The sequence below is a fragment of the Polyodon spathula genome, chromosome 47, assembly GCF_017654505.1.
Source record: "Polyodon spathula isolate WHYD16114869_AA chromosome 47, ASM1765450v1, whole genome shotgun sequence".
NCBI lineage: Eukaryota > Metazoa > Chordata > Actinopteri > Acipenseriformes > Polyodontidae > Polyodon > Polyodon spathula.
Genome location: NC_054580.1, coordinates 2762857 through 2789828, shown reverse-complemented (window position 1 = coordinate 2789828; position 26972 = coordinate 2762857). Strand labels below are relative to the sequence as shown.

General features: G+C 47.2%; 2 protein-coding genes across 4 annotated transcripts; both read right to left on the bottom strand.

The window, feature by feature from the left end:
- Positions 1-120: 120 nt before the first annotated feature.
- efemp2a (EGF containing fibulin extracellular matrix protein 2a) lies at positions 121-17735 on the bottom strand. Its single transcript, XM_041238038.1, has 11 exons — positions 17525-17735; positions 11580-11667; positions 10945-10993; positions 10547-10731; positions 7870-8074; positions 7524-7534; positions 4826-4991; positions 4566-4685; positions 3750-3876; positions 2314-2509; positions 121-1197 (listed from the first exon to the last, which is right to left on the bottom strand). The coding sequence occupies exons 2-11, from the start codon at positions 11664-11666 to the stop codon at positions 1036-1038; spliced, it is 1308 nt and encodes a 435-aa protein (XP_041093972.1). The 5' UTR covers position 11667; positions 17525-17735; the 3' UTR covers positions 121-1035.
- A 966-nt stretch (positions 17736-18701) lies between these two features.
- On the bottom strand, positions 18702-26028 carry fibpa (fibroblast growth factor (acidic) intracellular binding protein a). Of its 3 annotated transcripts, XM_041238078.1 has the most exons (11): positions 25821-26027; positions 25073-25189; positions 24052-24250; positions 23379-23505; positions 22911-23011; positions 22314-22447; positions 22019-22127; positions 21167-21230; positions 20778-20885; positions 20228-20325; positions 18702-18801 (listed from the first exon to the last, which is right to left on the bottom strand). In XM_041238078.1, the coding sequence occupies exons 2-11, from the start codon at positions 25155-25157 to the stop codon at positions 18732-18734; spliced, it is 1095 nt and encodes a 364-aa protein (XP_041094012.1). In that variant the 5' UTR covers positions 25158-25189; positions 25821-26027; the 3' UTR covers positions 18702-18731. The 3 variants fall into 3 exon arrangements, with proteins under 3 accessions (XP_041094012.1, XP_041094010.1, XP_041094011.1); XM_041238076.1 differs by lacking the exons at positions 18702-18801; positions 20228-20325; positions 20778-20885; positions 21167-21230 and adding an exon at positions 21491-21712 and having other exon boundaries at positions 25821-26028; XM_041238077.1 differs by lacking the exons at positions 18702-18801; positions 20228-20325; positions 20778-20885; positions 21167-21230 and adding an exon at positions 21491-21712 and having other exon boundaries at positions 25073-25186; positions 25821-26028.
- Positions 26029-26972: the final 944 nt, after the last annotated feature.

The window sequence follows — 26972 nt, the reverse complement described above, 5'->3', positions numbered from 1 at the left end:
TCAATGTCTTCCGTATTTGAGAAATCATATGCCCTCTTCTTTAGTTTTACCGGGGAACAGAAAATCAGTCCTTTATAACCAGGTATAAGACTCATCCTATACCAGGCTAATAAGAATAATTATTCATAATAATAATAATAATAATAATAATAATAATAATAATAATAATAATAATAATAATTCCCAGGATCTCGGAGTACCATTAGCGACGAGATCACGTTTCAAGGGACGACAATCTCGACAGCATTTTTTCACTTTGTTCGATAATACACAGTAGCTAAATATTAAAAGTTAGTCAAAAATGTTTTTTTTTTTTTTAATTGTTAAAATAAATACAGCCAGCTTTTTTTTGTCTTGTTCTTTTTAACTAAAGATGGTTTATAATAAGTTATTACGATAAACAAAACCAAACAAAAAAGAAAAATCTGTTATTAATTGGTGTGGCTTTTTGATTTTTTTCGAACCTCACTTTTAACGCGAATCAATGGAAGAGGCTGAGGAAAGACTTCTAGGTCGAAACATTTGGCATTAAAAACTTATGACGTTTCCTTTGAGCGTTTCTGGAACTACAAGAGACTAAAGTCAAGCAGATAAAAACCGCGCCTACATCAACGTACACTTCGGAACTAACTTTTCATTAATTATTTTTTTGCTTGCAATACACCAACTGTCCATTAGGTGGCGCTTATTAAAATAAAGACAGGTGTCTGCGCACGCGGAAGGCGACACTACCCCGCCTCTGTCTGCTCGAGTTAGTTTCCTATATTTATTGATCCTGACACTTGAGAGCTTGTATATATTATTACTGACACGAAAGATTGCAAATTGATTTTTGCATTCCAAATGCCTGGACGTTTGACCAGGAACAATTCTAACCACTTTGCAGCCTCGCAGGATGACAGTGCTATGGCAGGTGTTCTTAATTCACTATCCGGACCCCCTCCCCCCCACTCCACCCCCTCTGTGCAGATGCGGATTTGCTCTGTGAAGTTTGCCCCTCCCACCCCCCTAGTTCCTTGGCGCAGAGAGGGCAGTCTAGAAGGAGTGTGGTCCCACGTGGACGGAGAGCCTCAGGACAGAGCTGGTCTGGTAGCTCATCAGCGGGTTGACTGACACCATCTCCAGGTCCAGGACGTACTCTCTGGGTCCAGTCACGGGCCGGGACAGAACCAGCATGGCGCTGATGTTGTTAATTTGCTACGGAAACACAAACAGGAGACCGTTTTTTTTTTTTTTTTTTTTTTTTTTTGAGTTCGGGTCGTGCCCGCCAGGCTGGTTTCATAGGATTGCTTGTGAAACCAGCCATCTGTGTCTTCTGCTCAACAAAAAAATTAATTGGTCATACGATACCTATTGGTATGTAGAATAGTTTACAGATCTGCAGTGTGGAGAGTGGAGATCTCTTTCCTATAGACCTCTATACAGCTCTGCAGTGTTGAGAGTGGAGCTCTCTTTCCTATAGACCTCTATACAGCTCTGCAGTGTTGAGAGTGGAGATCTCTTTCCTATAGACCTCTATACAGCTCTGCAGTGTTGAGAGTGGAGTTCTCTTTCCTATAGACCTCTATACAGCTCTGCAGTGTTGAGAGTGGAGATCTCTTTCCTATAGACCTCTATACAGCTCTGCAGTGTTGAGAGTGGAGATCTCTTTCCTATAGACCTCTATACAGCTCTGCAGTGTGGAGAGTGGAGTTCTCTTTCCTATAGACCTCTATACAGCTCTGCAGTGTTGAGAGTGGAGATCTCTTTCCTATAGACCTCTATACAGCTCTGCAGTGTTGAGAGTGGAGATCTCTTTCCTATAGACCTCTATACAGCTCTGCAGTGTTGAGAGTGGAGTTCTCTTTCCTATAGACCTCTATACAGCTCTGCAGTGTTGAGAGTGGAGATCTCTTTCCTATAGACCTCTATACAGCTCGTGCAGTGTTGAGTGGAGATCTCTTTCCTATAGACCTCTATACAGCTCTGCAGTGTTGGAGAGTGGAGATCTCTTTCCTATAGACCTCTATACAGCTCTGCAGTGTTGAGAGTGGAGATCTCTTTCCTATAGACCTCTATACAGCTCTGCAGTGTGGAGAGTGGATTTCTCTTTCCTATAGCTCTCTCTACAGCTCCAGTGTTTTCAGGGAGTTCTCTTGAAACCTCCTGGTTCCAGGAGACCTAGACCTCTATACAGCTCTGCAGTGTTGAGAGTGAGATCTCTTTCCTATAGACCTCTATAAAGCTCTGCAGTGTGGAGAGTGGAGCCTCTTTCCTACAGACCCCACCCCCCCCCCCCCCCCCCCCCCCCCCAGGAGAGAGGTGCTGGTTTACCCGGATGTAGAATTCTCCTTCCTCATCTCCAGACCGAATTCGGAAGGTGTTGTAGGCTCCGGGATAGACACTGGTGGCCTGAATCTGGAAGATGTCGGACGGGACGGTCCGGTCCGAGGTGATGCTCATGTATCGATGGACGATGGAGAAGGGGAGCTCCCGGCAGGACGGCTTGCTGACAGGACACACGCAGCGGCTGCAGACAGACAGGGGTGGGGGGGGGAGGCACGCCCAGTTGACAGCGCTGTGTCAGGTGTTCCTAATTTATTGTCCGGTTCACGTGCCGCTGCGCTAAAACACCCGGTTCTCGTTTCTGACCGTAGCTAAGGCTGGATTTCCTTCAAGGTTATTTCACAGCCTTTCATGATTAAATGCATCTTATTTATGAAAGCGTTTCCCCATTCAGAATTCATCTCCTTTTTTTTCTCTCTAGAAGTTGTTACACATGCCAGACCACTAAAAAAAATAAATATATGAATTCATCATTTTCACCACTTCACCTCCTTGTGCTCCGTCCCTCGGACGAGACGCAAAACAAACGCGGTCCTATTGGAAGAGACTCTGCAGCAGCAGCAGCGGTTGTTGATGAAGCAGAGTTCACCCTCCTAGTCTCTGCGAGTCTCTCTGGATAAAAGCCTCTGCTAAATGACTCATTAATAATAATAATAATAATAATAATAATAATAATAATAATAATAATATATCCTATAGTTATCAAATACAGACATTACAAAATAAATGTGCAGTACATGGTGACGTCCACTAGGTGTCACTGACGTGCAGCACACGTGTAAGAACTAAAAGCTCCACTGTTGGAAATTCACATTATTATTCTTGTGTGTGACGTGATCATTTTTTTTTTAAACCACAGGAATTTTTGCTTGAAACTAGTCTGAGCTTGATGTTATTTAGTCCGGCAAAGATGCACGCATGGTTTTCATTTAATGAATTAAAAATACAAACTGTCTTAGGGAGAGCTATTTACAATGCTTCCCTATGCTTTACCAGACCTCTCTGTGCTTTTATGCTTTACCAGACCTCTCTGTGCTTTACAATGCTTCCCTGTGCTTTCCCTGTGCTTTACAATGCTTTACCAGACCTCTCTGTGCTTTACAATGCTTCCCTATGCTTTACCAGACCTCTCTGTGCTTTACAATGCTTCCCTATGCTTTACCAGACCTCTCTGTGCTTTACAATGCTTCCCTATGCTTTACCAGACCTCTCTGTGCTTCCCTATGCTTACAATGCTTCCCTATGCTTTACCAGACCTCTCTGTGCTTTACAATGCTTCCCTATGCTTTACCAGACCTCTCTGTGCTTTACAATGCTTCCCTATGCTTTCACTGTGCTGTATCACGCTTTGCTGTGCTTTTACAAGGCAGGCAGGTGGACAGGAAGGAAGGCAGGCGGGCAGGCAGGTGGGCAGGGGTACCTACTTGTCAGCGACCTGGACGTAGGGCTCCTGGCAGCGGTTGTTCTCCACACACTGGTATCCCCCGTGGATGTTGATGCAGGTCTGAGATTCAGTGCACTGGTGAGATCCTGTCTCACATTCATTGATATCTGAGGAGAGAGAGAGAGAGAGAGAGAGGGGGAGGGAGAGAGAGAGAGAGAGAGAGCGAGAGAGAGAGAGAGTGAGAGAGCAGGAGACAGAGAGGGAGGAGTGGAGGAGAGGGTTTGTTTTTGCAACCAGTTGCTCAAAGCACTTGCGCGATCGGGTGCAGTGATTCATTGCAGGAGCATTACAACTATTAACATCCAGGGCTGGGAATAAGACTCCCACTGCACAGCGGTGTGATCCAGTCCTGCTTTCACTAGGAGTTTAATAATCAGACTCCCGCTGTACAGCAGTGTGATCCAGTCCTGCTTTCACTAGGAGTTTAATAATCAGACTCCCGCTGCACAGCAGTGTGATCCAGTCCTACTTTCACTAGGAGTTTAATAATCAGACTCCTGCTGCACAGCAGTGTGATCCAGTCCTGTTTTCACTAGGAGTTTAATAATCAGACTCCCGCTGCACAGCAGTGTGATCCAGTCCTGCTTTCACTAGGAGTTTAATAATAAGACACACCTGAGCTTGTTAGCTAGACACACTGGGGGCACACAAGCTGGCAGCAGTAAAACCTGGTCTGGATCGCACTGCTGTGCAATAGGAGTCTTACTTTCATTATACTGCAGACCTCACTGCCGTGGATGGCAGTTTAGTGGACCGCTCACCAGAGCTTGGTTCTGGAGGGACTCCTGTGGCTCACCTTGGCACAGCCGCGTGCCCAGCAGCTGGTACCCTTCCGGGCAGACACAGGAGAACCGCCCTGGCTCATTCTGACATCGATACTGGCACAGGTAGCTGGAGTAGCTGCACTCATCAATATCTAAAGGATGAGAGGAGAGGGAGAGAGAGAAGAGAGAGAGGTGATGATAAAGCTCAGCAGCCTCTTCATAGCCAAGCATGACGTTTCACGGCAAGATGAACGGAACGGCCTCCAAGCCCCCCTTCGCACACGCGCCTCACCATTGCAGGCAAAGCCATCCTGCCCCAGCTCGTAGCCCTGGTCACAGCGGCAGATGAAAGTCCCGTAGGTGTTATAACAGCGCTGCTGGCAGGGGGCGCCCATGTCACATTCGTTGACGTCTGGAGACAAAGCAGAGGAGGGAGCGTCGGTGAAACCAGGAGGGAGCTGTCAAAATTTCACCTCTTCTACAGTGATGTGCAGAGAAACTGAGCTCTGAGCAGATTCTGCATCCCCCCCCTCTATATAGAATGAACTCCCTCAGCTTCATAGAGTCCAGTGAAAGCTGCTGAATAATGTTCCCTTGTTAACATATTGAATTGCACCCCCTCTATATAGAATGAACTCCCTCAGCTTCATAGAGTCCAGTGAAAGCTGCTGAATAATGTTCCCTTGTTCACATATTGAATTGCACCCCCTCTATATAGAATGAACTCCCTCAGCTTCATAGAGTCCAGTGAAAGCTGCTGAATAATGTTCCCTTGTTAACATATTGAATTGCACCCCCTCTATATAGAATGAACTCCCTCAGCTTCATAGAGTCCAGTGAAAGCTGCTGAATAATGTTCCCTTGTTCTCATATTGAATTGCACCCCCTCTATATAGAATGAACTCCCTCAGCTTCATAGAGTCCAGTGAAAGCTGCTGAATAATGTTCCCTTGTTAACATATTGAATTGCACCCCCTCTATATAGAATGAACTCCCTCAGCTTCATAGAGTCCAGTGAAAGCTGCTGAATAATGTTCCCTTGTTAACATATTGAATTGCACCCCCTCTATATAGAATGAACTCCCTCAGCTTCATAGAGTCCAGTGAAAGCTGCTGAATAATGTTCCCTTGTTAACATATTGAATTGCACCCCCTCTATATAGAATGAACTCCCTCAGCTTCATAGAGTCCAGTGAAAGCTGCTGAATAATGTTCCCTTGTTAACATATTGAATTGCACCCCCTCTATATAGAATGAACTCCCTCAGCTTCATAGAGTCCAGTGAAAGCTGCTGAATAATGTTCCCTTGTTAACATATTGAATTGCACCCCCTCTATATAGAATGAACTCCCTCAGCTTCATAGAGTCCAGTGAAAGCTGCTGAATAATGTTCCCTTGTTAACATATTGAATTGCACCCCCTCTATATAGAATGAACTCCCTCAGCTTCATAGAGTCCAGTGAAAGCTGCTGAATAATGTTCCCTTGTTAACATATTGAATTGCACCCCCTCTATATAGAATGAACTCCCTCAGCTTCATAGAGTCCAGTGAAAGCTGCTGAATAATGTTCCCTTGTTAACATATTGAATTGCACCCCCTCTATATAGAATGAACTCCCTCAGCTTCATAGAGTCCAGTGAAAGCTGCTGAATAATGTTCCCTTGTTAACATATTGAATTGCACCCCCTCTATATAGAATGAACTCCCTCAGCTTCATAGAGTCCAGTGAAAGCTGCTGAATAATGTTCCCTTGTTAACATATTGAATTGCACCCCCTCTATATAGAATGAACTCCCTCAGCTTCATAGAGTCCAGTGAAAGCTGCTGAATAATGTTCCCTTGTTAACATATTGAATTGCACCCCCTCTATATAGAATGAACTCCCTCAGCTTCATAGAGTCCAGTGAAAGCTGCTGAATAATGTTCCCTTGTTAACATATTGAATTGCACCCCCTCTATATAGAATGAACTCCCTCAGCTTCAGAGTCCAGTGAAAGCTGCTGAATAATTGCACCCCCTCTATATAGAATGAACTCCCTCAGCTTCATAGAGTCCAGTGAAAGCTGCTGAATAATGTTCCCTTGTTAACATATTGAATTGCACCCCCTCTATATAGAATGAACTCCCTCAGCTTCATAGAGTCCAGTGAAAGCTGCTGAATAATGTTCCCTTGTTAACATATTGAATTGCACCCCCTCTATATAGAATGAACTCCCTCAGCTTCATAGAGTCCAGTGAAAGCTGCTGAATAATGTTCCCTTGTTAACATATTGAATTGCACCCCCTCTATATAGAATGAACTCCCTCAGCTTCATAGAGTCCAGTGAAAGCTGCTGAATAATGTTCCCTTGTTAACATATTGAATTGCACCCCCTCTATATAGAATGAACTCCCTCAGCTTCATAGAGTCCAGTGAAAGCTGCTGAATAATGTTCCCTTGTTCTCATATTGAATTGCACCCCCTCTATATAGAATGAACTCCCTCAGCTTCATAGAGTCCAGTGAAAGCTGCTGTGTCGAGAATGCCACTTGACCGGAGGCCCTCTACTGACGATTACGCTCGAGAATCGAGTCCTGACGATTGACCTTCCCTAGTGTGACTGTCCGCTTCCTTGGTCCCCTCAAGTGGTGTCGACACCTGCATAGATATCGCTGTGAGCAGTTATAGAAGAGAGGGGGGGGAGAGGGAGAGGGAGGGGGAGAGGGAGAGAGGGGGGAGAGAGAGACAGACAAAGATAGAGATAGACAGACACAGAAAGAAAGAGGTAGAGAGAGGGAGAGAGAGGGCAGAGAAGAGGGAGAGGAGAGAGTAGAGATAGATAGAGATAGACAGACACAAAAAGAAAGAGGGAGAGAGAGGGGAGGAAGAGGGTCAAAGAGAAGGGAGAGTGAGAGAGAGAGGATTTCATAAAATGTCAATCGCTATTGGATTTCTGTTTATAACTAGCTGCTACACTATTGTGTTCAATGATAAACGTTCACGCTATACGTGTGTAACCTCTGAATCATTCAGCCAAAGAGACTCGCAGAGACTAGGAGGGTGAACTCTGCTTCATCAACAACCGCTGCTGCTGCTGCAGAGTCTCTTCCAATAGGACCTCGTCTGTTTGACATCCGAAGGACGGAGCACAAGGGGGTGAAGTGACTCGCTCAGGGTCACACACACACACACACACACACACACATACAGCGAGTCAGTGGCTGGCTGCAGAGTCACTTCCAACAGGACCTTGTTAGTTTTCCAAAGGACTGGATCGCCTCGTGCCAACCTGCTGGTGGGGCAAGTGGCGCAGCGTTCCCTCACAAGCACCGGCGTGGTTTCTCGCCACACTCACCGATGCACTCCGTGCCGACCTTGCGGTAGCCGGCCGGGCAGGTGCAGGTGAACGCCCCGGGCGTGTTCGCGCACTGCTGGCTCGGCTGGCAGTCGTGCAAATCCCGTTCACACTCATCGATGTCTGGGGAAGGAATGGAGAGAAACGAGACAGTCGTTAGAGAGAGAGAAAGAGAGAGAGAGAGAGAGAGAGAGAGAGAGAGAGAGAGAGAGAGAGAGAGAGAGAGAGAGAGAGAGAGAGAGAGAGAGAGAAAGAAGAAAGAGAGAGGTCACAGAGCTTCTCAACCCCAACCAGAAACTTGATCTCAAAGCGAGAAGGGGGGGGGGGGGGGGGGGGGGGGGGGGGGGGGGGACCTGTCCTTCCCTCGCCTTTACAATCCAGTACTGAACGAACGAACGAACAAATAAGCTTTGCGTCGAGCGATTTGAAAAGCCGCGGTAGGAAGCCAATCTTCACCTCTCATTCCGGGGGGGGGGGGGTTGGGAATAGGGCGCCGGCAATCGTTGCTGCCGTACCCGCGAACCGTAAACATTGTGATTGGTGCTCCGTCGTAAAGGTGAGGGGAGGACAGATTTTTTTTCTGGGTTTGGAAATCAAAGCTCCTAACGCACCTGCTGATAAATCCTTCTGAGAAACGACCAGCCCCAGCTAACGCCCCCCCCACAACACCGACACGCCCAAAGCAAGCTTGCTGATATATATATATATATATATATATATATATATATATAATTTTTTTTTAAATGTGCTGAAAAAGCCATTGAGTGTGGTTTGAGGAGGAGTCAGGAGGGATTTGAGTGTGTGCCGCTGGCAAGGGGACGGGCTGACGCTCGCACGCAGAATGATGGCGCTGTGTTTTAGAGCAGGAGAAACGAATCAGAGAGAACACGTGGAGATTTTAGTGTGTAGCAACAGCTGTCTCTCTCTCTCTCTCTCTCTCTCTCTCTCTCTCTCTCTCTCTCTCTCTCTCTCTCTCTCTCTCTGTAACTTGATATCACATTTCTAATAGAAACGAAGCCACAAACCAGGGATGAATTGAAACAGCTGACTCTTCCCTTTCCCACAGTAAAAGCAAAGCAAACTGCAAAGCACAGAGAGGTCTGGTAAAGCACAGGGAAGCATTGTAAAGCACAGAGAGGTCTGGTAAAGCATAGGTAAGCATTGTAAAGGGTGTGGCTGTTGCATTGTAAAGCACAGAGAGGTCTGGTAAAGCATAGGGAAGCATTGTAAAGCACAGAGAGGTCTGGTAAAGCATAGGGAAGCATTGTAAAGCACAGAGAGGTCTGGTAAAGCATAGGGAAGCATTGTAAAGCACAGAGAGGTCTGGTAAAGCATAGGGAAGCATTGTAAAGCACAGAGAGGTCTGGTAAAGCATAGGGAAGCATTGTAAAGCACAGAGAGGTCTGGTAAAGCATAGGGAAGCATTGTAAAGCACAGAGAGGTCTGGTAAAGCATAAGGAAGCATTGTAAAGCACAGAGAGGTCTGGTAAAGCAGGGAAGCATTGATCTACACTGTGTTTCCAGTAATGGGGGGGGGTTCTCTGCAGGGGCTTGGAGAGCGACACACTGCGTGTGGGCAATGCCGCTACGCACAACGCAGCTATTGTGCAACAACAGCCTCCCTCCACCGGGGGCACCTGAGGTCACAGGGCACGGGGCCAAGCGAGGATCCGGGAGTTTATTCACAGCCCCTCCCCCCCGGGACAGGAGCACTAGAGTAGAGTACAATACAGCTCTGACCAAAAGCTTGGCATCACCTTCTATATAGAGTGAACTAATTTAAACAATGTTAAATAAAAGATCTAAATAATGTTTATATATATATATATATATTCCTAAAACACTGGGACAGACACAAAGACTTTCAATCCTAAAATAAAAATGTGTTTTAACCATCCTATTCTGTTCAGATTTTAGGTCCATCTGTTGTGTTTTGGGTCACATTGACCCGATGCAATTTCAAACTCATTTTAAAACAGCCTTAAATTGATTGTCTGTTTTTATTTGCAAAGGTTTGACTCTTTTCTGCTCTTTCAGTCCAGGAGCTGTGATCAGACTTCTTTGACTGCCAGCCTGGGAGCTCCTCATTCTGGAGTGTCTTTACCAGCGAGATGCTGTTCCAATACTGACAGTGAAAATGAGGCTCTGCCTTGTAGATAGATATCGTTAGTTTTTATTGTTTAGAAATATCTCCAGACAAGTGCAGCCATTTCCGGAAGTAAAAAATACAAATATAATAATAATAATAATAATAATAAATAATAATAATAATAATAATAATAATAAAATAACAAACTGAAGAAGTTCGTTTTATTCCTGCACACAAAGCTACACAGATAAATGGGTCACAGTGACCCAAAACATCTTATTTGTACACATGACCTGTTCTAAAACAAAAAAATAAACATCTCAAAGGTTCTGTTTTCTGTGTGTAAATTCATGACCCCGACTTAGGAAAAGTCATCAAATATTATACAGAAAATGAAAAGAAAAATAGCATTTAAGCTATATTGTTAAACGAGAGTCAGGTCAAATAGACCCGAAACTTAACACCAGGGTCGCGAGACGGTGAGTGGGTGCGTCCACAGAGAGACCTGACCCAAGGGGCAGTCGGGACTCCCGTCCCCAACAATCCGAGGGGCCCCCGGGAGGGGTGTGGGCTACCCCCCCTGGGTACCCCCCGTGGGGTAGATCTCCGGGCCGGCGGCGTTGTTAGGCAACAATCGCTACTGGGGCCGCCGCTCACCTCGTTGTTAGCGATGACAGAGGCGGAGCGGGGCAGGCACAGGTACCCCCCGTAGTGATTGAAGCACTTCATCTCCCCCTTGCAGGCGCCTGGGATCGTCTCACACTCGTTGATATCTGAGGATGACAGGGGGGGGGGGGGGGGGGGGTCACTGGAACCACGACTGGAAATGCATTTTTAAGAAGTTCTGAGATCAGCCGGCTGCTCTGAACCGGACCAAGTCCGAGGGGCTGAACGGACTCCTCTCACTTGGAGACCTGCTCGCGTCTTTATGTGGACAACAGAGTCAACCGAGAGTCTAAAGATAGGGTGAGTGTGGAAGGGCTTACCTTTACAGTGCTGCGTCTGAGAATCCCACTGGTATCCATCTGTGCATTCCTAGAGAGAGAGAGAGAGAGAGAGGGAGAGGGGAGAGAGGGGAGGGGGGGGGGGGAGAGAGGAGAGAGAGGGAGAGAGGAGAGAGAGAGAGAGAGGGAGAGGGGGAGAGAGAGAGAGAGAGAGAAGAGAGGAGAGAGAGAGAGAGAGAGGGAGAGGGGAGAGAGAGGAGAGAGGGGAGAGAGAGAGAGAGAGAGAGAGAGAGAGGAGAGGGGGAGAGAGAGAGAGGAGAGAGAGAGGGATGGAAAGAGAGGCAGTGGGAGGGAGTTGGAGAGAGAGGGAAAGAGGGAGGGAGAATAAGAGGATAAACCAGGTGATTTGGGTGAACATGTTGTAACACTAAGGGACACATTCTCAAAGCCGTTCAGTCAATCTTTTATCACCCCCCCCCCCCCCAGACAGCAGAAACGCTCCCCCGAGAAAAATAAATGACCGAAGCCAAAAATAAATGACTTCAGACTTAATTCAGGGGCTCGGAGGAAGCGCCCGGTCCCGGAGAGCGTGCTGGGAGAGGCAGGGCTGAGGTGAGGGGGTTGAGGGCTGGCGTTCTTCATCTCCTCACTGCTTGTGTAATAGTTTTGCTCCTCACCGTGTAGGTGTCACTTTCTGAGGCTTCTTGAGAAATAGCTGCATGCAGAGCCAGGCTGAAGAGAAGAGACGAAACCAGCTTCATCATACTGAGAGAGAGGGGGAGGGGAGAGAGGGTTAGCATGTTTAATATCAGTACACACACACAGGACAAGCACTTTATTCATTTTTTAGACCGGCTCTCTGAGGCACAGTGACCACTGTGTTATCCCTTTATTTATGTAACTAGATCCAGGTTCTTGTACAAACCTCCTCCCTCCCCCTCTCTTGCTCTCTCCTCTCTCTCTCTCTCTCTCTCCCTCTCCACTCCCTCTCCTCTCTCTTGCTCTCTCTCTCTCTGTCTCTCCTCTCCCTTTCCCTCTCCCTCTCTCTCTCCCCCTCTCCTCTCATTACAGGAGTTGGAATTTTAAACACAGGTGGGAAACTCTCTTGCCAACAGCCTCTGCAATTAAAGGAGGCGCGGTGCAGCGCAGCTGTTTCAAAGCGGCGGGCCCACATTTCTCCTTTACCCCTTTTAAAAAAACACATTTATTTGCAGGCAGTCCAACATTCCAGCTAGCTAAGCTGTGAGATCATGCTCTGGGCAGGATCTGCTAGGGAGCTCCTTACAAAAAGAAGGGGCAGATGAAATTTGCAAGAAAACATGCAAAAAAAAAAAAAGATTGCAATAACTGAAGAAATGGAAAGCAGATATCTATGTTCTCCGGAGCATCTTAGCGATTAGCGTTTGCATTATTAACGGCTTACAGAAATCTAAATTAACATAATAATGCCATGCAAGGAGTTTGCAGGTGGGGTAAGCATTTTTGGTCAGAAAAAAAAAAACAAAAAAAACCCCATGAAACTTGAAATAAGAATCTCTCCGAATGATTGTGAAACTCTGTTAGGGGAGAGTTAGCGGACATTTTGAAAAGCTGCCCTGTTCTTATACAAGCAGGCAGCCAGGGTTTGGCAAAGGAGCCTTGAGAACATGTCAGACACAGTCACACAGAGCCAGCGGTGCGAGAGAGAGTGTGTGTGCGTGAGAGAGAGAGAGAGAGAGAGAGAGAGAGAGAGAGTGTGTGTGTGTGTGTGTGTGAGAGAGAGAGAGAGAGAGAGAGAGAGAGAGAGAGAGAGGAGGTGTGTGGGTGTGAGAGGGAGAGGTGTGTGCATGTGTGTGAGAGAGAGAGAGTGTGTGTGGTGTGTGTGTGTGAGAGAGAGAGAGAGAGAGAGTGTGTGTGTGTGTGTGTGTGAGAGAGAGAGAGAGAGAGAGAGAGTGTGTGTGTGTGTGTGTGAGAGAGAGAGAGAGAGAGAGAGAGAGAGAGTGTGTGTGTGTGTGTGAGAGAGAGAGAGAGAGAGTGTGTGTGTGTGTGTGTGTGAGAGAGAGAGAGGTGTGTGTGTGAAAAAGGAGACACAGAGCACCACGCTCTACCCTCTCTCTCACCACTCTCCACACACCCACAGAACACACACTCTCTCTCCACACACCCATCACACACGGACGAGGTTGCTCTCTCTCTCCACACCCTCACTCTCACCTCTCGTCCACACACGCACCACACTCTCTCTCACTCTCGGTGTGAGAGAGAGAGAGAGAGAGAGAGGTGTGTGGGTGGTGTGTGTGTGTGTGTGTGTGTGTGAGAGAGAGAGGTGTGTAAATGAATGCTTCTCAAATTGAACTGATGCGTTTAACAGGTCAAAAATGCAATTCATTTAAAAACAGCAGGAGAAAAGGAACTCGGAGCCACACACGGTGAAACGCAGGAGGCTTCGTTTAGAAGCGGTTTACCCCGTTTAAAAGCACAGAGCGGTCTGACGCGTTTCCACACAGGAGAGCCTGGTGTTTCCACAGCGCGGATTACTGAGCGGGGATTGAGATTCTCGCACCCAGAGGTGTTTTCATGCAGGCGGCTCTATAAAGGAGATCAGCGGCACGTCTGGAGCTGCTAGATTTGCACACTGCTGTCCACACCCAGACTGAACCTGGGAGACAATGCAGCCTTTTAGAACTGGAACTCAGAACCTCAGAACTGGGTCGGGGTTCTCAGAACAGGCATCTGCAAGTCACCCAGGTTTTCATGCAGACGGGTCTGTGAATATATAGAATCTCATTTCATAAAGGTTGAAGATCTGATTGCTTCAGCAGCCAGCTTGTTACTGCTGTGCACAGATCTCAGTGCAAACCTGCAATTAAAATAATAATAATAATAATGATAATGATTACTATTTCGATTTGTACAATAAAGGAGTTTAATAGCCCCCCCCCACACCCCCACCCCCACCCCCACCCCCTCTTGTCTTCCAGCCAGCGAAAATCCCAAATGTTTCACGATCGCCGCAAAAAACTAGGCTCCTGGAGGGCAGATCTGTACGCAAGTCAGAAATCACTTTGGGGGAAATGTTTTGTAACCTCTTCATTCCAGCCATATTAAAAAAAAAATTAAAAAAAAAACCCGCAGAGACCTCCCTTCCGAGAAACGGTTTGGAAGTGTATTTATTTTTTCTTCAGAAACAGCCGAGTCAGTCCTTTGACTCTCTCTGCCGTGCCATCGGCGTGTTTAGATTAGCAAACTCGCCCGCGTAGAGGAAAGGCAAGGCAAAGTTTAGTCCTTAGACTCCAGGTGTTCGTGGCTGTTTGGGGTTTAGTTGATCTTTCATCCACAGAACTGTGTAGAGGTCTATAAGAAAGAGAGCTCCACTCTCCACACTGCACAGCTGTATAGAGGTCTATAGGAAAGAGATCTCCACTCTCCACACTGCAGAGCTGTATAGAGGTCTATAAGAAAGAGATCTCCACTCTCAGCACTGCAGAGCTGTATAGAGGTCTATAAGAAAGAGATCTCCACTCTCAACACTGCAGAGCTGTATAGAGGTCTATAGGAAAGAGATCTCCACTCTCAACACTGCAGAGCTGTATAGAGGTCTATAGGAAAGAGATCTCCACTCTCAACACTGCAGAGCTGTATAGAGGTCTATAGGAAAGAGATCTCCACTCTCAACACTGCAGAGCTGTATAGAGGTCTATAGGAAAGAGATCTCCACTCTCAACACTGCAGAGCTGTATAGAGGTCTATAGGAAAGAGATCTCCACTCTCCACACTGCAGAGCTGTATAGAGGTCTATAGGAAAGAGATCTCCACTCTCCACACTGCAGAGCTGTATAGAGGTCTATAGGAAAGAGATCTCCACTCTCAACACTGCAGAGCTGTATAGAGGTCTATAGGAAAGAGAACTCCACTCTCAACACTGCAGAGCTGTATAGAGGTCTATAGGAAAGAGATCTCCACTCTCAACACTGCAGAGCTGTATAGAGGTCTATAGGAAAGAGATCTCCACTCTCAACACTGCAGAGCTGTATAGAGGTCTATAGGAAAGAGATCTCCACTCTCAACACTGCAGAGCTGTATAGAGGTCTATAGGAAAGAGATCTCCACTCTCAACACTGCAGAGCTGTATAGAGGTCTATAGGAAAGAGAACTCCACTCTCAACACTGCAGAGCTGTATAGAGGTCTATAGGAAAGAGAACTCCACTCTCAACACTGCAGAGCTGTATAGAGGTCTATAGGAAAGAGATCTCCACTCTCAACACTGCAGAGCTGTATAGAGGTCTATAGGAAAGAGATCTCCACTCTCAACACTGCAGAGCTGTATAGAGGTCTATAGGAAAGAGATCTCCACTCTCAACACTGCAGAGCTGTATAGAGGTCTATAGGAAAGAGATCTCCACTCTCAACACTCCACTCTCCACACTGCAGAGCTGTATAGAGGTCTATAGGAAAGAGATCTCCACTCTCCACACTGCAGAGCTGTATAGAGGTCTATAGGAAAGAGATCTCCACTCTCAACACTGCAGAGCTGTATAGAGGTCTATAGGAAAGAGATCTCCACTCTCAACACTGCAGAGCTGTATAGAGGTCTATAGGAAAGGAAAGAGATCTCCACTCTCAACACTGCAGAGCTGTATAGAGGTCTATAGGAAAGAGATCTCCACTCTCAACACTGCAGAGCTGTATAGAGGTCTATAGGAAAGAGATCTCCACTCTCCACACTGCAGAGCTGTATAGAGGTCTATAGGAAAGAGATCTCCACTCTCAACACTGCAGAGCTGTATGTGCCCCTGAACACAGCTCTTTATTAGAGGCTGGAGCAGTTAAACAGCAGGGGGCAGTGGTTAGTAAAAAGGAAGACGAGCACAACAGTTATTATGAGAGCCTGGGCTTGGCAGACCACACAAGTGCCTGTCTGAAAGAAGGACCCTTGCAAAACGTTGTGTTTGAACCGCGTTAGCGCTTCAATCAGGGTCAGCTGGGAGAGCCTTTCCTTGCGTTACCCACCAGGGCTGGGAATCAGACTCCTGCTGCACAGCAGTGTGATCCAGTCCAGGTTTCACTGCTACCAGCTTGATCAGCCCCCAGTGTGTCTAGCTAACAAGCTCAGGTGTGTCTTATTATTAAACTCCTAGTGAAAGCAGGACTGGATCACAGTGCTGTGCAGCGGGAGTCTGATTATTAAACTCCTAGTGAAAGCAGGACTGGATCACACTGCTGTACAGCGGGAGTCTGATTATTAATCTCCTAGTGAAAGCAGGACTGGATCACACTGCTGTGCAGCGGGAGTCTGATTATTAAACTCCTAGTGAAAGCAGGACTGGATCACATGGCCAGCATCAGTAAACAGCAGCCCTACGGGAAGAATCGCGGCTCCTGCGATTGAAACAGCTAATTTAATTTCCGTGGTCCGTGGCGAGTACGTGGCATTGCGAGTGGTTGTTGTTACGAGCCTAGTTGGAGGTGCGGGGGAGGGGGGGGGCAGGTTAATGGTATAACAGCTGTACTTCAGAACGTTTGAGAGCTCTGCAGAGATCGACAAAAAGGGTGCTCTAGACTTTTACAAAAAGCTTCCAGGGTGATTGAAACACGAAAGCGATTCTAAACAAAGACTGAAAAAGCTGCTGCAGATAACGGTGACATTTCAGAACCTGGAGACGTCAAACAAACGAGGTCCTATTGGAAGAGACTCTGCAGCAGCAGCAGTTGTTGATGATGCAGAGTTCACCCCCCCCCCCCTGCATGAAAACACCTCTGGGTGCGAGAATCTCAATCTCTGCTCAGTAATCCGCGCTGTGGAAACAACAGGCTCTCCTGTGTGGAAACGCGTCAGACCGCTCTGTGCTTTTAAACTGGGTAAACCGCTTCTAAACGAAGCCTCCTGCGTTTCACCGTGTGTGGCTCTTTTCTGTTACTGTTTTAAAAGTGCGACCTATTAAAGTCATCCTTTAAATTAGACACGAATCACTCACTCACCAGTTTGGACCGTGTTCCCAGAATTCCAGTGCAGAGGTTTGATTTCCCCCTGCACTGGAAACCAAAACCACAGTCGTTTGTATGTTAAAATAAACCAAATTTATGGGTAGCTCCTCTCTCGACTGGTTAGTGACCTTCGTCCTGGACCCCGACTTATGAGACTTAAGTCTGTCCTAGAGACTCTTCCTGAATGACTTTTTCAAAGTTAGGTCAATCGTCCGACCAATATGTAGGAAATAGTAAAACTAGGTGTTTAGATTGTTTTGTTTTAGGATCTGGGGATGTTATTAGTTCACCCCATTATTTATGGTGCTAAAATACCCACGACTGCGCAATATATTATATTGTTATATATATATTATAATATATAATATATATATAATATATATATATAAATTTAACTTTGTTTGCTGAACAATCCCGCAAATCAAAAACGTTTCTGTATCTATATATATAGATATAGGGATGCATATATTTAAATCTGAAACTCGCACTGAAGTGAGCGCCCCTTATCCCTGCTTTCGGTAAAGCTGGGAGAAAACAAAACAGCAACAACTCGAGTAGTTTAAGATGAAACAGTTTTCTGCCGGATCCTGTTTTCCCCTGAAGCTAGAAAGCCGAGGGAAACAAAAGCAAGGGAAGCAGCATTGAAAGCTGACTCACAGACTCTTCTTTGTTTTTTCCTCCTGTTCTGCTGCTGCTGTAGAGCAGACTCTCGCTCTCTCTCGCTGGTAATCTGCAGGCGTGTTTTTGCAAACAGACAAAGGTTTCTCTAGGTTTCATGCGGGAGACTGGTCTTTTAGTCCGTGGGGGGGTTAGCCCAGCCCCCTCGCCCCCCTCCTGGCGGATCAGAATTCCTGCATTCCTGATTGGTTGCCAGAAAAGTCTGTTGGCATTAAAAAAAAAAAAAAGGAGGGGGGATAAGTCCCCCCCCTCCACCTGGTTTAACTTACCCCCCCCCCGGCTGTTAACCGCCCCTTTCATGTTTCACGTTGAGCTGAAATGAAGTTAAACTAGAGACACCAAATTCAGCTCCTCTAGGGGTGTGGGAATCGTGTCTCGTTCTTTCATTCATTCTTTCCTTCTCTATCATGCCCCCCCGCCCCCACGGACAAAAAAAATAATAATAATTTTCAATAACTTTTTTTTTTTTTTTTTTAAAACAGCTACTTTTTAGAATTGAATGCATGAAAACGGGTGAATATTTCACTTGGGATATTTTTTAAGTGTTTCTGCATTGGGACCCCCCCCCCCCCCCCCCCCCCCCCCCCCTTGATTCAGATAGGTTGATTAAGTTAGCCCAGTGGCTCATTTAGGTCAACCACTGCAGAGGAGACAAGCAGGGACAGCTGTGTCAGTCCCAACGGCCAGCCAGCGACACCTCAGAAAAACCAACACCTATCAAAACAAGAGACCCCCCAGCTGAGCGACTCTGGATCAAAGAACGGGGGAGGGGGGGGCTTCCTGCTACGAAACTAAACTAAACATTGTGCTGCTTCAGAGCTGAGAAAACACCAGCAAACACAAATCACTGAACACCAGCCACAAAAACACGAATACCAGCTGTCACTGGCTCTATAGAGGGGTCATTAAACTGAGGCTCACACACACGCACACACACGCACACGCACACACACGCACGCACACACACAGACACACACGCACACGCACAGACACACACGCGCACGCACTGACACACGCACGCACACACACACACACACACACTGACACACGCACACACACACACACACACACGCACTGACACACACGCACGCGCACACACTGACACACGCACACACACGTGTTAATAATTGGGAATTCTAAACTTCTTTTACAAAACTTGTGTTTTTAAAACATTTTATTTAAAACGCTAGTCGTGGTACATCTTCAGAATGCAGCTCTGGATCACTCTCATGTATCTCTCCCACACCGCCTGGTGCCTGCCGAGGAGGGAGGGAGGGAGGGAGAGAGAGAGAGAATCAGACCCTGGTTTTAATAAAGAAAGCTGCATGAAACAATGGCGCCATCTACTGAGCAACCTGGGCTGGTGCCTCTGCTGGCTCCAATATATATTTTTTAAAATGCTTTGGCTGACAATTTATACACCCAGGGTATAAATCCACACTAGGGAGCTCTGAACCCCAGGACTGGGTGCAGCAGCAGCAGGGCTAGTGTGAGTTTCTAACCCTGCTCAAACTCCTGCCTCCTGATCATTGCAATATTAATAATAATAATACTAGACTTCATTGAGGGGAGCTCTGAACCCCAGGACTGGGTGCAGCAGCAGCAGGGCTAGTGTGAGTTTCTAACCCTGCTCAAACTCCTGCCTCCTGATCATTGCAATATTAATAATAATAATACTAGACTTCATTGAGGGGAGCTCTGAACCCCAGGACTGGGTGCAGCAGCAGCAGCAGGGCTAGTGTGAGTTTCTAACCCTGCTCAAACTCCTGCCTCCTGATCATTGCAATATTAATAATAATAATACTAGACTTCATTGAGGGGAGCTCTGAACCCCAGGACTGGGAGCAGCTGCAGCAGCAGCAGCAGGGCTAGTGTGAGTTTCTAACCCTGCTCAAACTCCTGGCTCCTGATCATTGCAATATTAATAATAATAATACTAGACTTCATTGAGGGGAGCTCTGAACCCCAGGACTGGGTGCAGCAGCAGCAGGGCTAGTGTGAGTTTCTAACCCTGCTCAAACTCCTGCCTCCTGATCATTGCAATATTAATAATAATAATACTAGACTTCATTGAGGGGAGCTCTGAACCCCAGGACTGGGTGCAGCAGCAGCAGGGCTAGTGTGAGTTTCTAACCCTGCTCAAACTCCTGCCTCCTGATCATTGCAATATTAATAATAATAATACTAGACTTCATTGAGGGGAGCTCTGAACCCCAGGACTGGGTGCAGCAGCAGCAGGGCTAGTGTGAGTTTCTAACCCTGCTCAAACTCCTGGCTCCTGATCATTGCAATATTAATAATAATAATACTAGACTTCATTGAGGGGAGCTCTGAACCCCAGGACTGGGTGCAGCAGCAGGGCTAGTGTGAGTTTCTAACCCTGCTCAAACTCCTGCCTCCTGATCATTGCAATATTAATAATAATAATAACAGACTTCATTGAGGGGAGCTCTGAACCCCAGGACTGGGTGCAGCAGCAGCAGCAGGGCTAGTGTGAGTTTCTAACCCTGCTCAAACTCCTGCCTCCTGATCATTGCAATATTAATAATAATAATACTAGACTTCATTGAGGGGAGCTCTGAACCCCAGGACTGGGTGCAGCAGCAGCAGCAGGGCTAGTGTGAGTTTCTAACCCTGCTGTTGTAACGCACTGGCCTGGGCGGATCCGGGTTCGATACTCACTTGAATGCGTCGAGCGCTCGAACGGCGTTGGTGTGCTGCGTCAGGAACAGGCGCACGTCGTTCGAGCTCCATCTGTCCGACTTGCACGGCTCAATAAACTGATAAAGACACAAGAGAGGCTGGTGAGGCACGCAGAGGAGAAAACTGACCAACTCAGTGGCTGGCAGACTGGGGGGCCAGGTCAGGATTGGGGGGGGCCGACTCAGCGTTCAGAGTGAATTCAGAAACAGCTGCTCGGGTTTGTGTGGATCTCTGTTCTCCGCAGAGTCTCAGAAAAGCAGCGATCCTCACAAACCCCAGCAGCTGTTTCTGAATTCGCTCTGAACGCTGAATCAGCCCCCCCCCCTCCCCTCGTGGGAGCTCGCTGGGGATCGTCACTAAGCAGTCGAGCCCAGCCTAAAATTCCGTCTCGGGGTGGACTATTAGGCTGCTGCCCTTATTAGACACCCACGACGGTTCTTACTTTGATGCAACTTAAGACATGGTCAAAACGGTCTGGGGGACAAGTAGTAGGCGGGGTCCCTCGGGCGGGCAGTGGGAGCCACCCCACCTTGGTGGAAGGGGGGGGGTGGAAGAGGTCCAGGTCGACGAAGAGATCTCGCACGTCCCTGTTGTTCATCAGCTTGCCAGCGATGTTTACCAGCCCTCGGGAGAGATTCTGTCAAACCAAACAGACCAGACCATCGTTTCACATTGCAAACCCCTGGGCTGCTAACAAAACTCCCGTTGCACAGCAGCAGTGTGATCCAGTACAGGTTTTACCGATCAGCCCCCAGTGTGTCTAGCTAACAAGCTCAGGTGTGTCTTATTATTAAACTCCTAGTGAAAGCAGGACTGGATCACACTGCTCTGCAGCGGGAGTCTGATTCCCAGCCCTGTACATAGATACTGGTTTTAGCTGATTCTATAGAGCAGAGAGGGACAGTATATTAGTGTCACCTTGAAGCTCCCCTCCATTTCATTGAAGACTTGCAGCTTCCCTCTCAACGCAGTGCAGACCAGACTAGGCACAAAAAAAGGATTTTAGGATTGAGGCATCATTAAAAAGACAGACTGACACACACACACACACACACACACACACACACATGCGCATTGCGCCGTGTAGATTTTGGGAAACCCTGTAGCAGGACAAGACGTGTCTGGGTGACACTACGCCCTCGGACGCCTCAAGACGGTCGCCTCGAGCAAGTCTAGCACAGGAGGCCGACTGCCCATCCGGACGTCCAGATCTCACCACGAACACCAGCGCCCCCTGTGGCTGATCGGGAGCCTGCGGGTTCTGCAGCGGAGTCGTTCAGATCTGTCCTCCGGCACTGCAGGTCTGGTGGCTTCGCTGTGGATCAGCAGTGTGATAGATTGGCAGGAGCGAGTTTCAGAGGACGCGGGTTCACCAGCGCCCCCCTGTGGCTGATCGGGAGCCTGCAGGTTCTGCAGCGGAGTCGTTCAGATCTGTCCTCCGGCACTGCAGGTCTGGTGGCTTCGCTGTGGATCAGCAGTGTGATAGATTGGCAGGAGCGAGTTTCAGAGGACGCGGGTTCCAGCCTCCACCCCCCCCAAGAGTCGCCGGGGGGGTGCAGCAGTGAACCAGGATATAAATAATAATTGGGCGTTCAAAATTGGGGAAAAAACCAGAGTAAAATTAAAAAAAAAAAATTAAAAATCTAATCATATTTCATGTTAGATTTCAAAATGCCATTTTTACATTTGTCAATTTTTCAGTTAAGTATATGGGGAAAACTACAATAATAATAATAATAATAATAATAATAATAATACTCAGCTCCTGACCTCTTATGCTGATCCATCATATCCTTGTCAGTAACAAGCACTTTGAGATCCTTCAAATCCTGGAGAAACTCTTTGTCTAAATCCACATCCTTATCTTCCACCATGCTGTCTAGAAACAAAAACGCAAGAATAATATTAATATTAGGGTTATTATTTTATTCGGCAGGGCTGCGCAGGGTTACAATGCAAGCTTCATATTCTCTATTCTTTAACTGCTGTTGCCCTCATGCCTTGTGTGCGTGTGCGTGACTGCGTGCGTGCGTGCGTGAGCGAGTGTGAGCGGGCCCAGCCTTACCCACGGCTCCCAGAGTCCAGTTCTGGATCAGCTGCTCAGCGCAGAAGGCAAAGTCCTCAAAGGTCAGGTACTGAAGCTTCTTCTTGCCCGTCTCGAAGCGACTGTTTGCAAAAAACACGATGGCAGCATAATCCCTAGAAGAGACCCAGCAACCATCTCAGCAGCACATTAAGCATCATTATTATTATTATTATTATTATTATAGTCATTTAGCACGACTGGGTATCGTCAGGACTCCTCAAAATGTTTGTCGTTGAATTTGATGATGGTCACTTTTTAGCGCCCCGCAGTAGACAGCAGAAGCAGATGAGCAGCGAGCTGCGGGGACGGGAATAAGACTCCCGTTGCACTGCAGTCTGATCCAGTCCTGGTTTTACTGCGAGTTTAATAAAACGCACCCGCAGCTGTACGCAAACACACTCAATCAAGCCTCTGGTAAAACCTGGAACGGGTGCAACTATTATTATGGATGAGTCATTCAGCGGGGGCTTTTCTCCAAAGAGACTTGCAGAGACCAGGAGCGGGTTTCTGGGGTTTCTGGGGTTTCTGGGGTCCCCCGTCCCCCCCCCTCCCCAAGGACCGGTTCTGAGAGCTCACCTGGCGAGCCGGTCCGACAGCAGGAAGTTCTGATGGATGTTCTCCGCCAACGGGCCTTTCATCTCCTCCACTACCTTGAACACACGCTTGAAGTTATCAAACTGGGGAGGTAGGGGGTTCCCCGTCAAGAGTTCTCCTCTGTCCCACTGGTCGGACCTTGAAGACACCTGGGATACAAGAGGGGGTTTGCCCGGTAAGGGTGGAAGTTCTGATGGATGTGATTCTGGTGTGCGATAGCCCTTTCATCTCCTCCACTACCCTGACACACAAACTTCCCTGACGTCGTCCATTGTTTCGTGCCCTCAGACCTGATTCTTCGACCCTCTCCCGGGGGGGGGGGGGGGTGAGAGAGGAGGGGTGGGGGTGTCACAATAGGGGTATTCTGATGTGCTTCTGTATGCAGTGGTATTGTACTGTAATGTGGTTCTCTATGCTATGGTTTTCAATAGCATTTTTCCTCTCTCTCACCTGTCGTCGACAGCTCTTCAGCGTGATGCCAGTCTTGGCGCTGACGTCGTCCAGGTCCTTCTTAGTGCCCTTAGACAGCTTCTTCCCCAGGACCTCCCGCACAAAGGCCTCGTCGAAGGCATAGTACCTGCCAGCGGGAGGGAGGGAGAGAAGGGGTTCAGTATTTTACAGTATTTTTGCAATAGCTTTATTATGTTTTTTGGCTTTCCCAGACCTCTCTGTGCTTTCTATGCTCCCTTGCTTTACCACACCTCTCTGTGCTTTACAATGCTTCCCTATGCTTTACCAGACCTCTCTGTGCTTTACAATGCTTCCCTGTGCTTTACCAGACCTCTCTGTGCTTTACAATGCTTCCCTGTGCTTTACCAGACCTCTCTGTGCTTTACAATGCTTCCCTGTGCTTTACCAGACCTCTCTGTGCTTTACAATGCTTCCCTGTGCTTTACCAGACCTCTCTGTGCTTTACAATGCTTCCCTATGCTTTACCAGACCTCTCTGTGCTTTACAATGCTTCCCTATGCTTTACCAGACCTCTCTGTGCTTTACAATGCTTCCCTATGCTTTACCAGACCTCTCTGTGCTTTACAATGCTTCCCTATGCTTTATTACACTGTGAGGTGCTTTTCCTGTGAGCAAGCTGTTCTCAGGGCTCTGTAAAAGACGCCCCCCTCACCTCTCGATGAGCATCTTCTGCCTGTGTGGGGGGATCTGGAAGAGCAGCTGGTTCACCAGTTTGGAGGGGTTGTGCAGCAGCTGCTCTGTCATCTGAAAGGTGCGGTAATGATCCATGGTGTCGCTCTCCAGGACGTCCTGGGCAGCTCCACACTGCTCCAAGACCCCACTCTTCATCCGCATACTCACTGCATCACTCACTGAGGACAGGGAGCGGGGGAGAGATTCACAATGCATCCCTGTGCTTTACCACATCTCTCTGTGCTTTACAGTGCATCCCTGTGCTTTACCACATCTCTCTGTGCATTACAATGCATCCCTGTGCTTTACCACACCTCTCTGTGCATTACAGTGCATCCCTGTGCTTTACCACATCTCTCTGTGCTTTACAATGCTTCTTCGTGCTTTACCACATCTCTCTGTGCATTACAGTGCATCCCTGTGCTTTACCAGACCTCTCTGTGCTTTACAATGCTTCCCTGTGCTTTACCAGACCTCTCTGTGCTTTACAATGCTTCCCTGTGCTTTACCACACCTCTCTGTGCTTTACAGTGCATCCCTGTGCTTTACCAGACCTCTCTGTGCTTTACAATGCTTCCCTGTGCTTTACCAGACCTCTCTGCTGTACAATGCTTCCCCCTGTGCTTTACCAGACCTCTCTGTGCTTTACAATGCTTCCCTATGCTTTACCAGACCTCTCTGTGCTTTACAATGCTTCCCTATGCTTTACCAGACCTCTCTGTGCTTTACAATGCTTCCCTATGCTTTACCAGACCTCTCTGTGCTTTACAATGCTTCCCTGTGCTTTACCAGACCTCTCTGTGCTTTACAATGCTTCCCTGTGCTTTACCAGACCTCTCTGTGCTTTACAGGGCTTCCCTGTGCTTTGCTAGACCTCTCTCTGGTGAAGCTGGTTAATGCAGAGTGTAAGAGCTGTATCCTGGTTCAACAATGAAGCTGCAGTTTAAATCCATGTTGAATTGTGAGTCGGGGCTAATGGCAGCCGGGCAGACCACACTAACCTGTATAGCCGTCCAGCCAGAGCAAGTACACATCCTCGTCCATGATCGTGGTGTTGCCCACAAAGACATCCAGCTCCATCGCCATGGTCACAGCGAGGGACGGGGGGGTGAGGTCTGCTGGGAGAGACGGGAGCAAGGATTATATAGCCATTTGTATAACCAATAACTTATTATTATGAATGAGTCATTTAGCAGACCCTTTTATCCTCACGGAGACTAGGGGGGGTGAACTCTGCATCATCACCAACTGCTGCAGAGTCTCTTCCAATAGGACCTCGTTTTGTTTCGCGTCTCGTCCGCAGGACGGAGCCCAAGGGGGTGAAGTGACTCGCTCAGGCCAGGGTCTCTCACACGCAGAGTCAGCGGCTGAGCCGGGATCTGAACCTCCTGGTACGAACACTAAGCCCATTTCTCTAATGGCTAGTACATACAACGTACACAATGCATAGCACAGCGAATGCGTGAAAGCTTATGAGTGGGAATGCAATTGCTAAACATAAATTGTCTGTGTGTGTGTTTTTTTTTTTTTTTTTTTTTTTTTTTTTTTTTTTTTATGTATTTTTATTTACAGTTCAAATTACAAAGTCAACGCTGATGTTCAACGGCGTTTTACACATACAAAAAAAAAAAAACAATGAATGTTTGCAAAGTTAAAAATAACACTTCTCTGTTGATAACATGTCTGCAATATGCTTGAGAAACTTTATATATTTAAAAAGGTTTAAAATTAAACCCCCCCGTCGCTTACCAGGCTGTTTTAAGCTGTCAGTGTTTGTTGTCTTTGCTGGTCTCACACGTATTTGCTTCCCCACGGAACTTCCTGGAAGAGGCTCTGTTGTCTCGATAGACGGGTTTCATAATTACGTCACGACCGGAAGCGTGTTCATTTTCAAAGCTCCGAATCTTTTGCGGTTCTGTGTCGGTCTTTCTCGGTTCTCTACATCAACACGGTTCCAAACGCGTTCCCAAAAGACCGTAGACTAAAGCCGGTAAATATCATAATTCAAGAAATTGTGTTTATAAAAATTGACTCTGCAGTGTTGAGAGTGGAGCTCTCTTTCCTATAGACCTCTATACAGCTCTGCAGTGTTGAGAGTGGAGATCTCTTTCCTACAGCTCTAGACCTCTATACAGCTCTGCAGTGTTGAGAGTGGAGATCTCTTTCCTATAGACCTCTATACAGCTCTGCAGTGTGGAGAGTGGAGATCTCTTTCCTATAGACCTCTATACAGCTCTGCAGTGTTGAGAGTGGAGATCTCTTTCCTATAGACCTCTATACAGCTCTGCAGTGTTGAGAGTGGAGCTCTCTTTCCTATAGACCTCTATACAGCTCTGCAGTGTTGAGAGTGGAGATCTCTTTCCTATAGACCTCTATACAGCTCTGCAGTGTTGAGAGTGGAGATCTCTTTCCTATAGACCTCTATACAGCTCTGCAGTGTTGAGAGTGGAGATCTCTTTCCTATAGACCTCTATACAGCTCTGCAGTGTTGAGAGTGGAGATCTCTTTCCTATAGACCTCTATACAGCTCTGCAGTGTTGAGAGTGGAGCTCTCTTTCCTATAGACCTCTATACAGCTCTGCAGTGTTGAGAGTGGAGATCTCTTTCTTGTCCTCTATACAGCACTGACAGGAAGGATGCCTGTCGTTAGTCACAGCCAGCCTCTCTGTCGCTTTGTCTCCCTTGAACAATAGCGTCTTTCACCACCGCCTGGTAATCACACGCAACAGACTTCTGGTCTGGCGCTAAACTTTACGACAGATGCGAGGGGAGCAAATATAAACAGACAGGACACGCCGGTATAGAGTGGATTAACCCAAAACATATTAGAACAAATAAATAAATAATTGGTTAATAAGAAGAATTATTTGTATCTTAATTATATGAACCCATTAATGCGCA

Bases quoted from the DNA above. Each gene is read 5' to 3' on its own strand.
- fibpa (XM_041238078.1), bottom strand. From the start codon at position 25,157: ATGGCGATGGAGCTGGATGTCTTTGTGGGCAACACCACGATCATGGAC. The intron at 22,448-22,910 runs GTGAGCTCTCAG...GGTCTCTTCTAG, and splicing joins CTGTCGGACCGGCTCGCCAG to GGATTATGCTGCCATCGTGT. The intron at 20,886-21,166 runs GTGACACTAATA...TTGGTTTGACAG, and splicing joins AAATGGAGGGGAGCTTCAAG to AATCTCTCCCGAGGGCTGGT.
- efemp2a (XM_041238038.1), bottom strand. From the start codon at position 11,666: ATGATGAAGCTGGTTTCGTCTCTTCTCTTCAGCCTGGCTCTGCATGCA. The intron at 10,994-11,579 runs GTGAGGAGCAAA...CTCTCTCTCTAG, and splicing joins CAGAAAGTGACACCTACACG to GAATGCACAGATGGATACCA. The intron at 4,686-4,825 runs GTGAGGCGCGTG...CTCATCCTTTAG, and splicing joins GGATGGCTTTGCCTGCAATG to ATATTGATGAGTGCAGCTAC.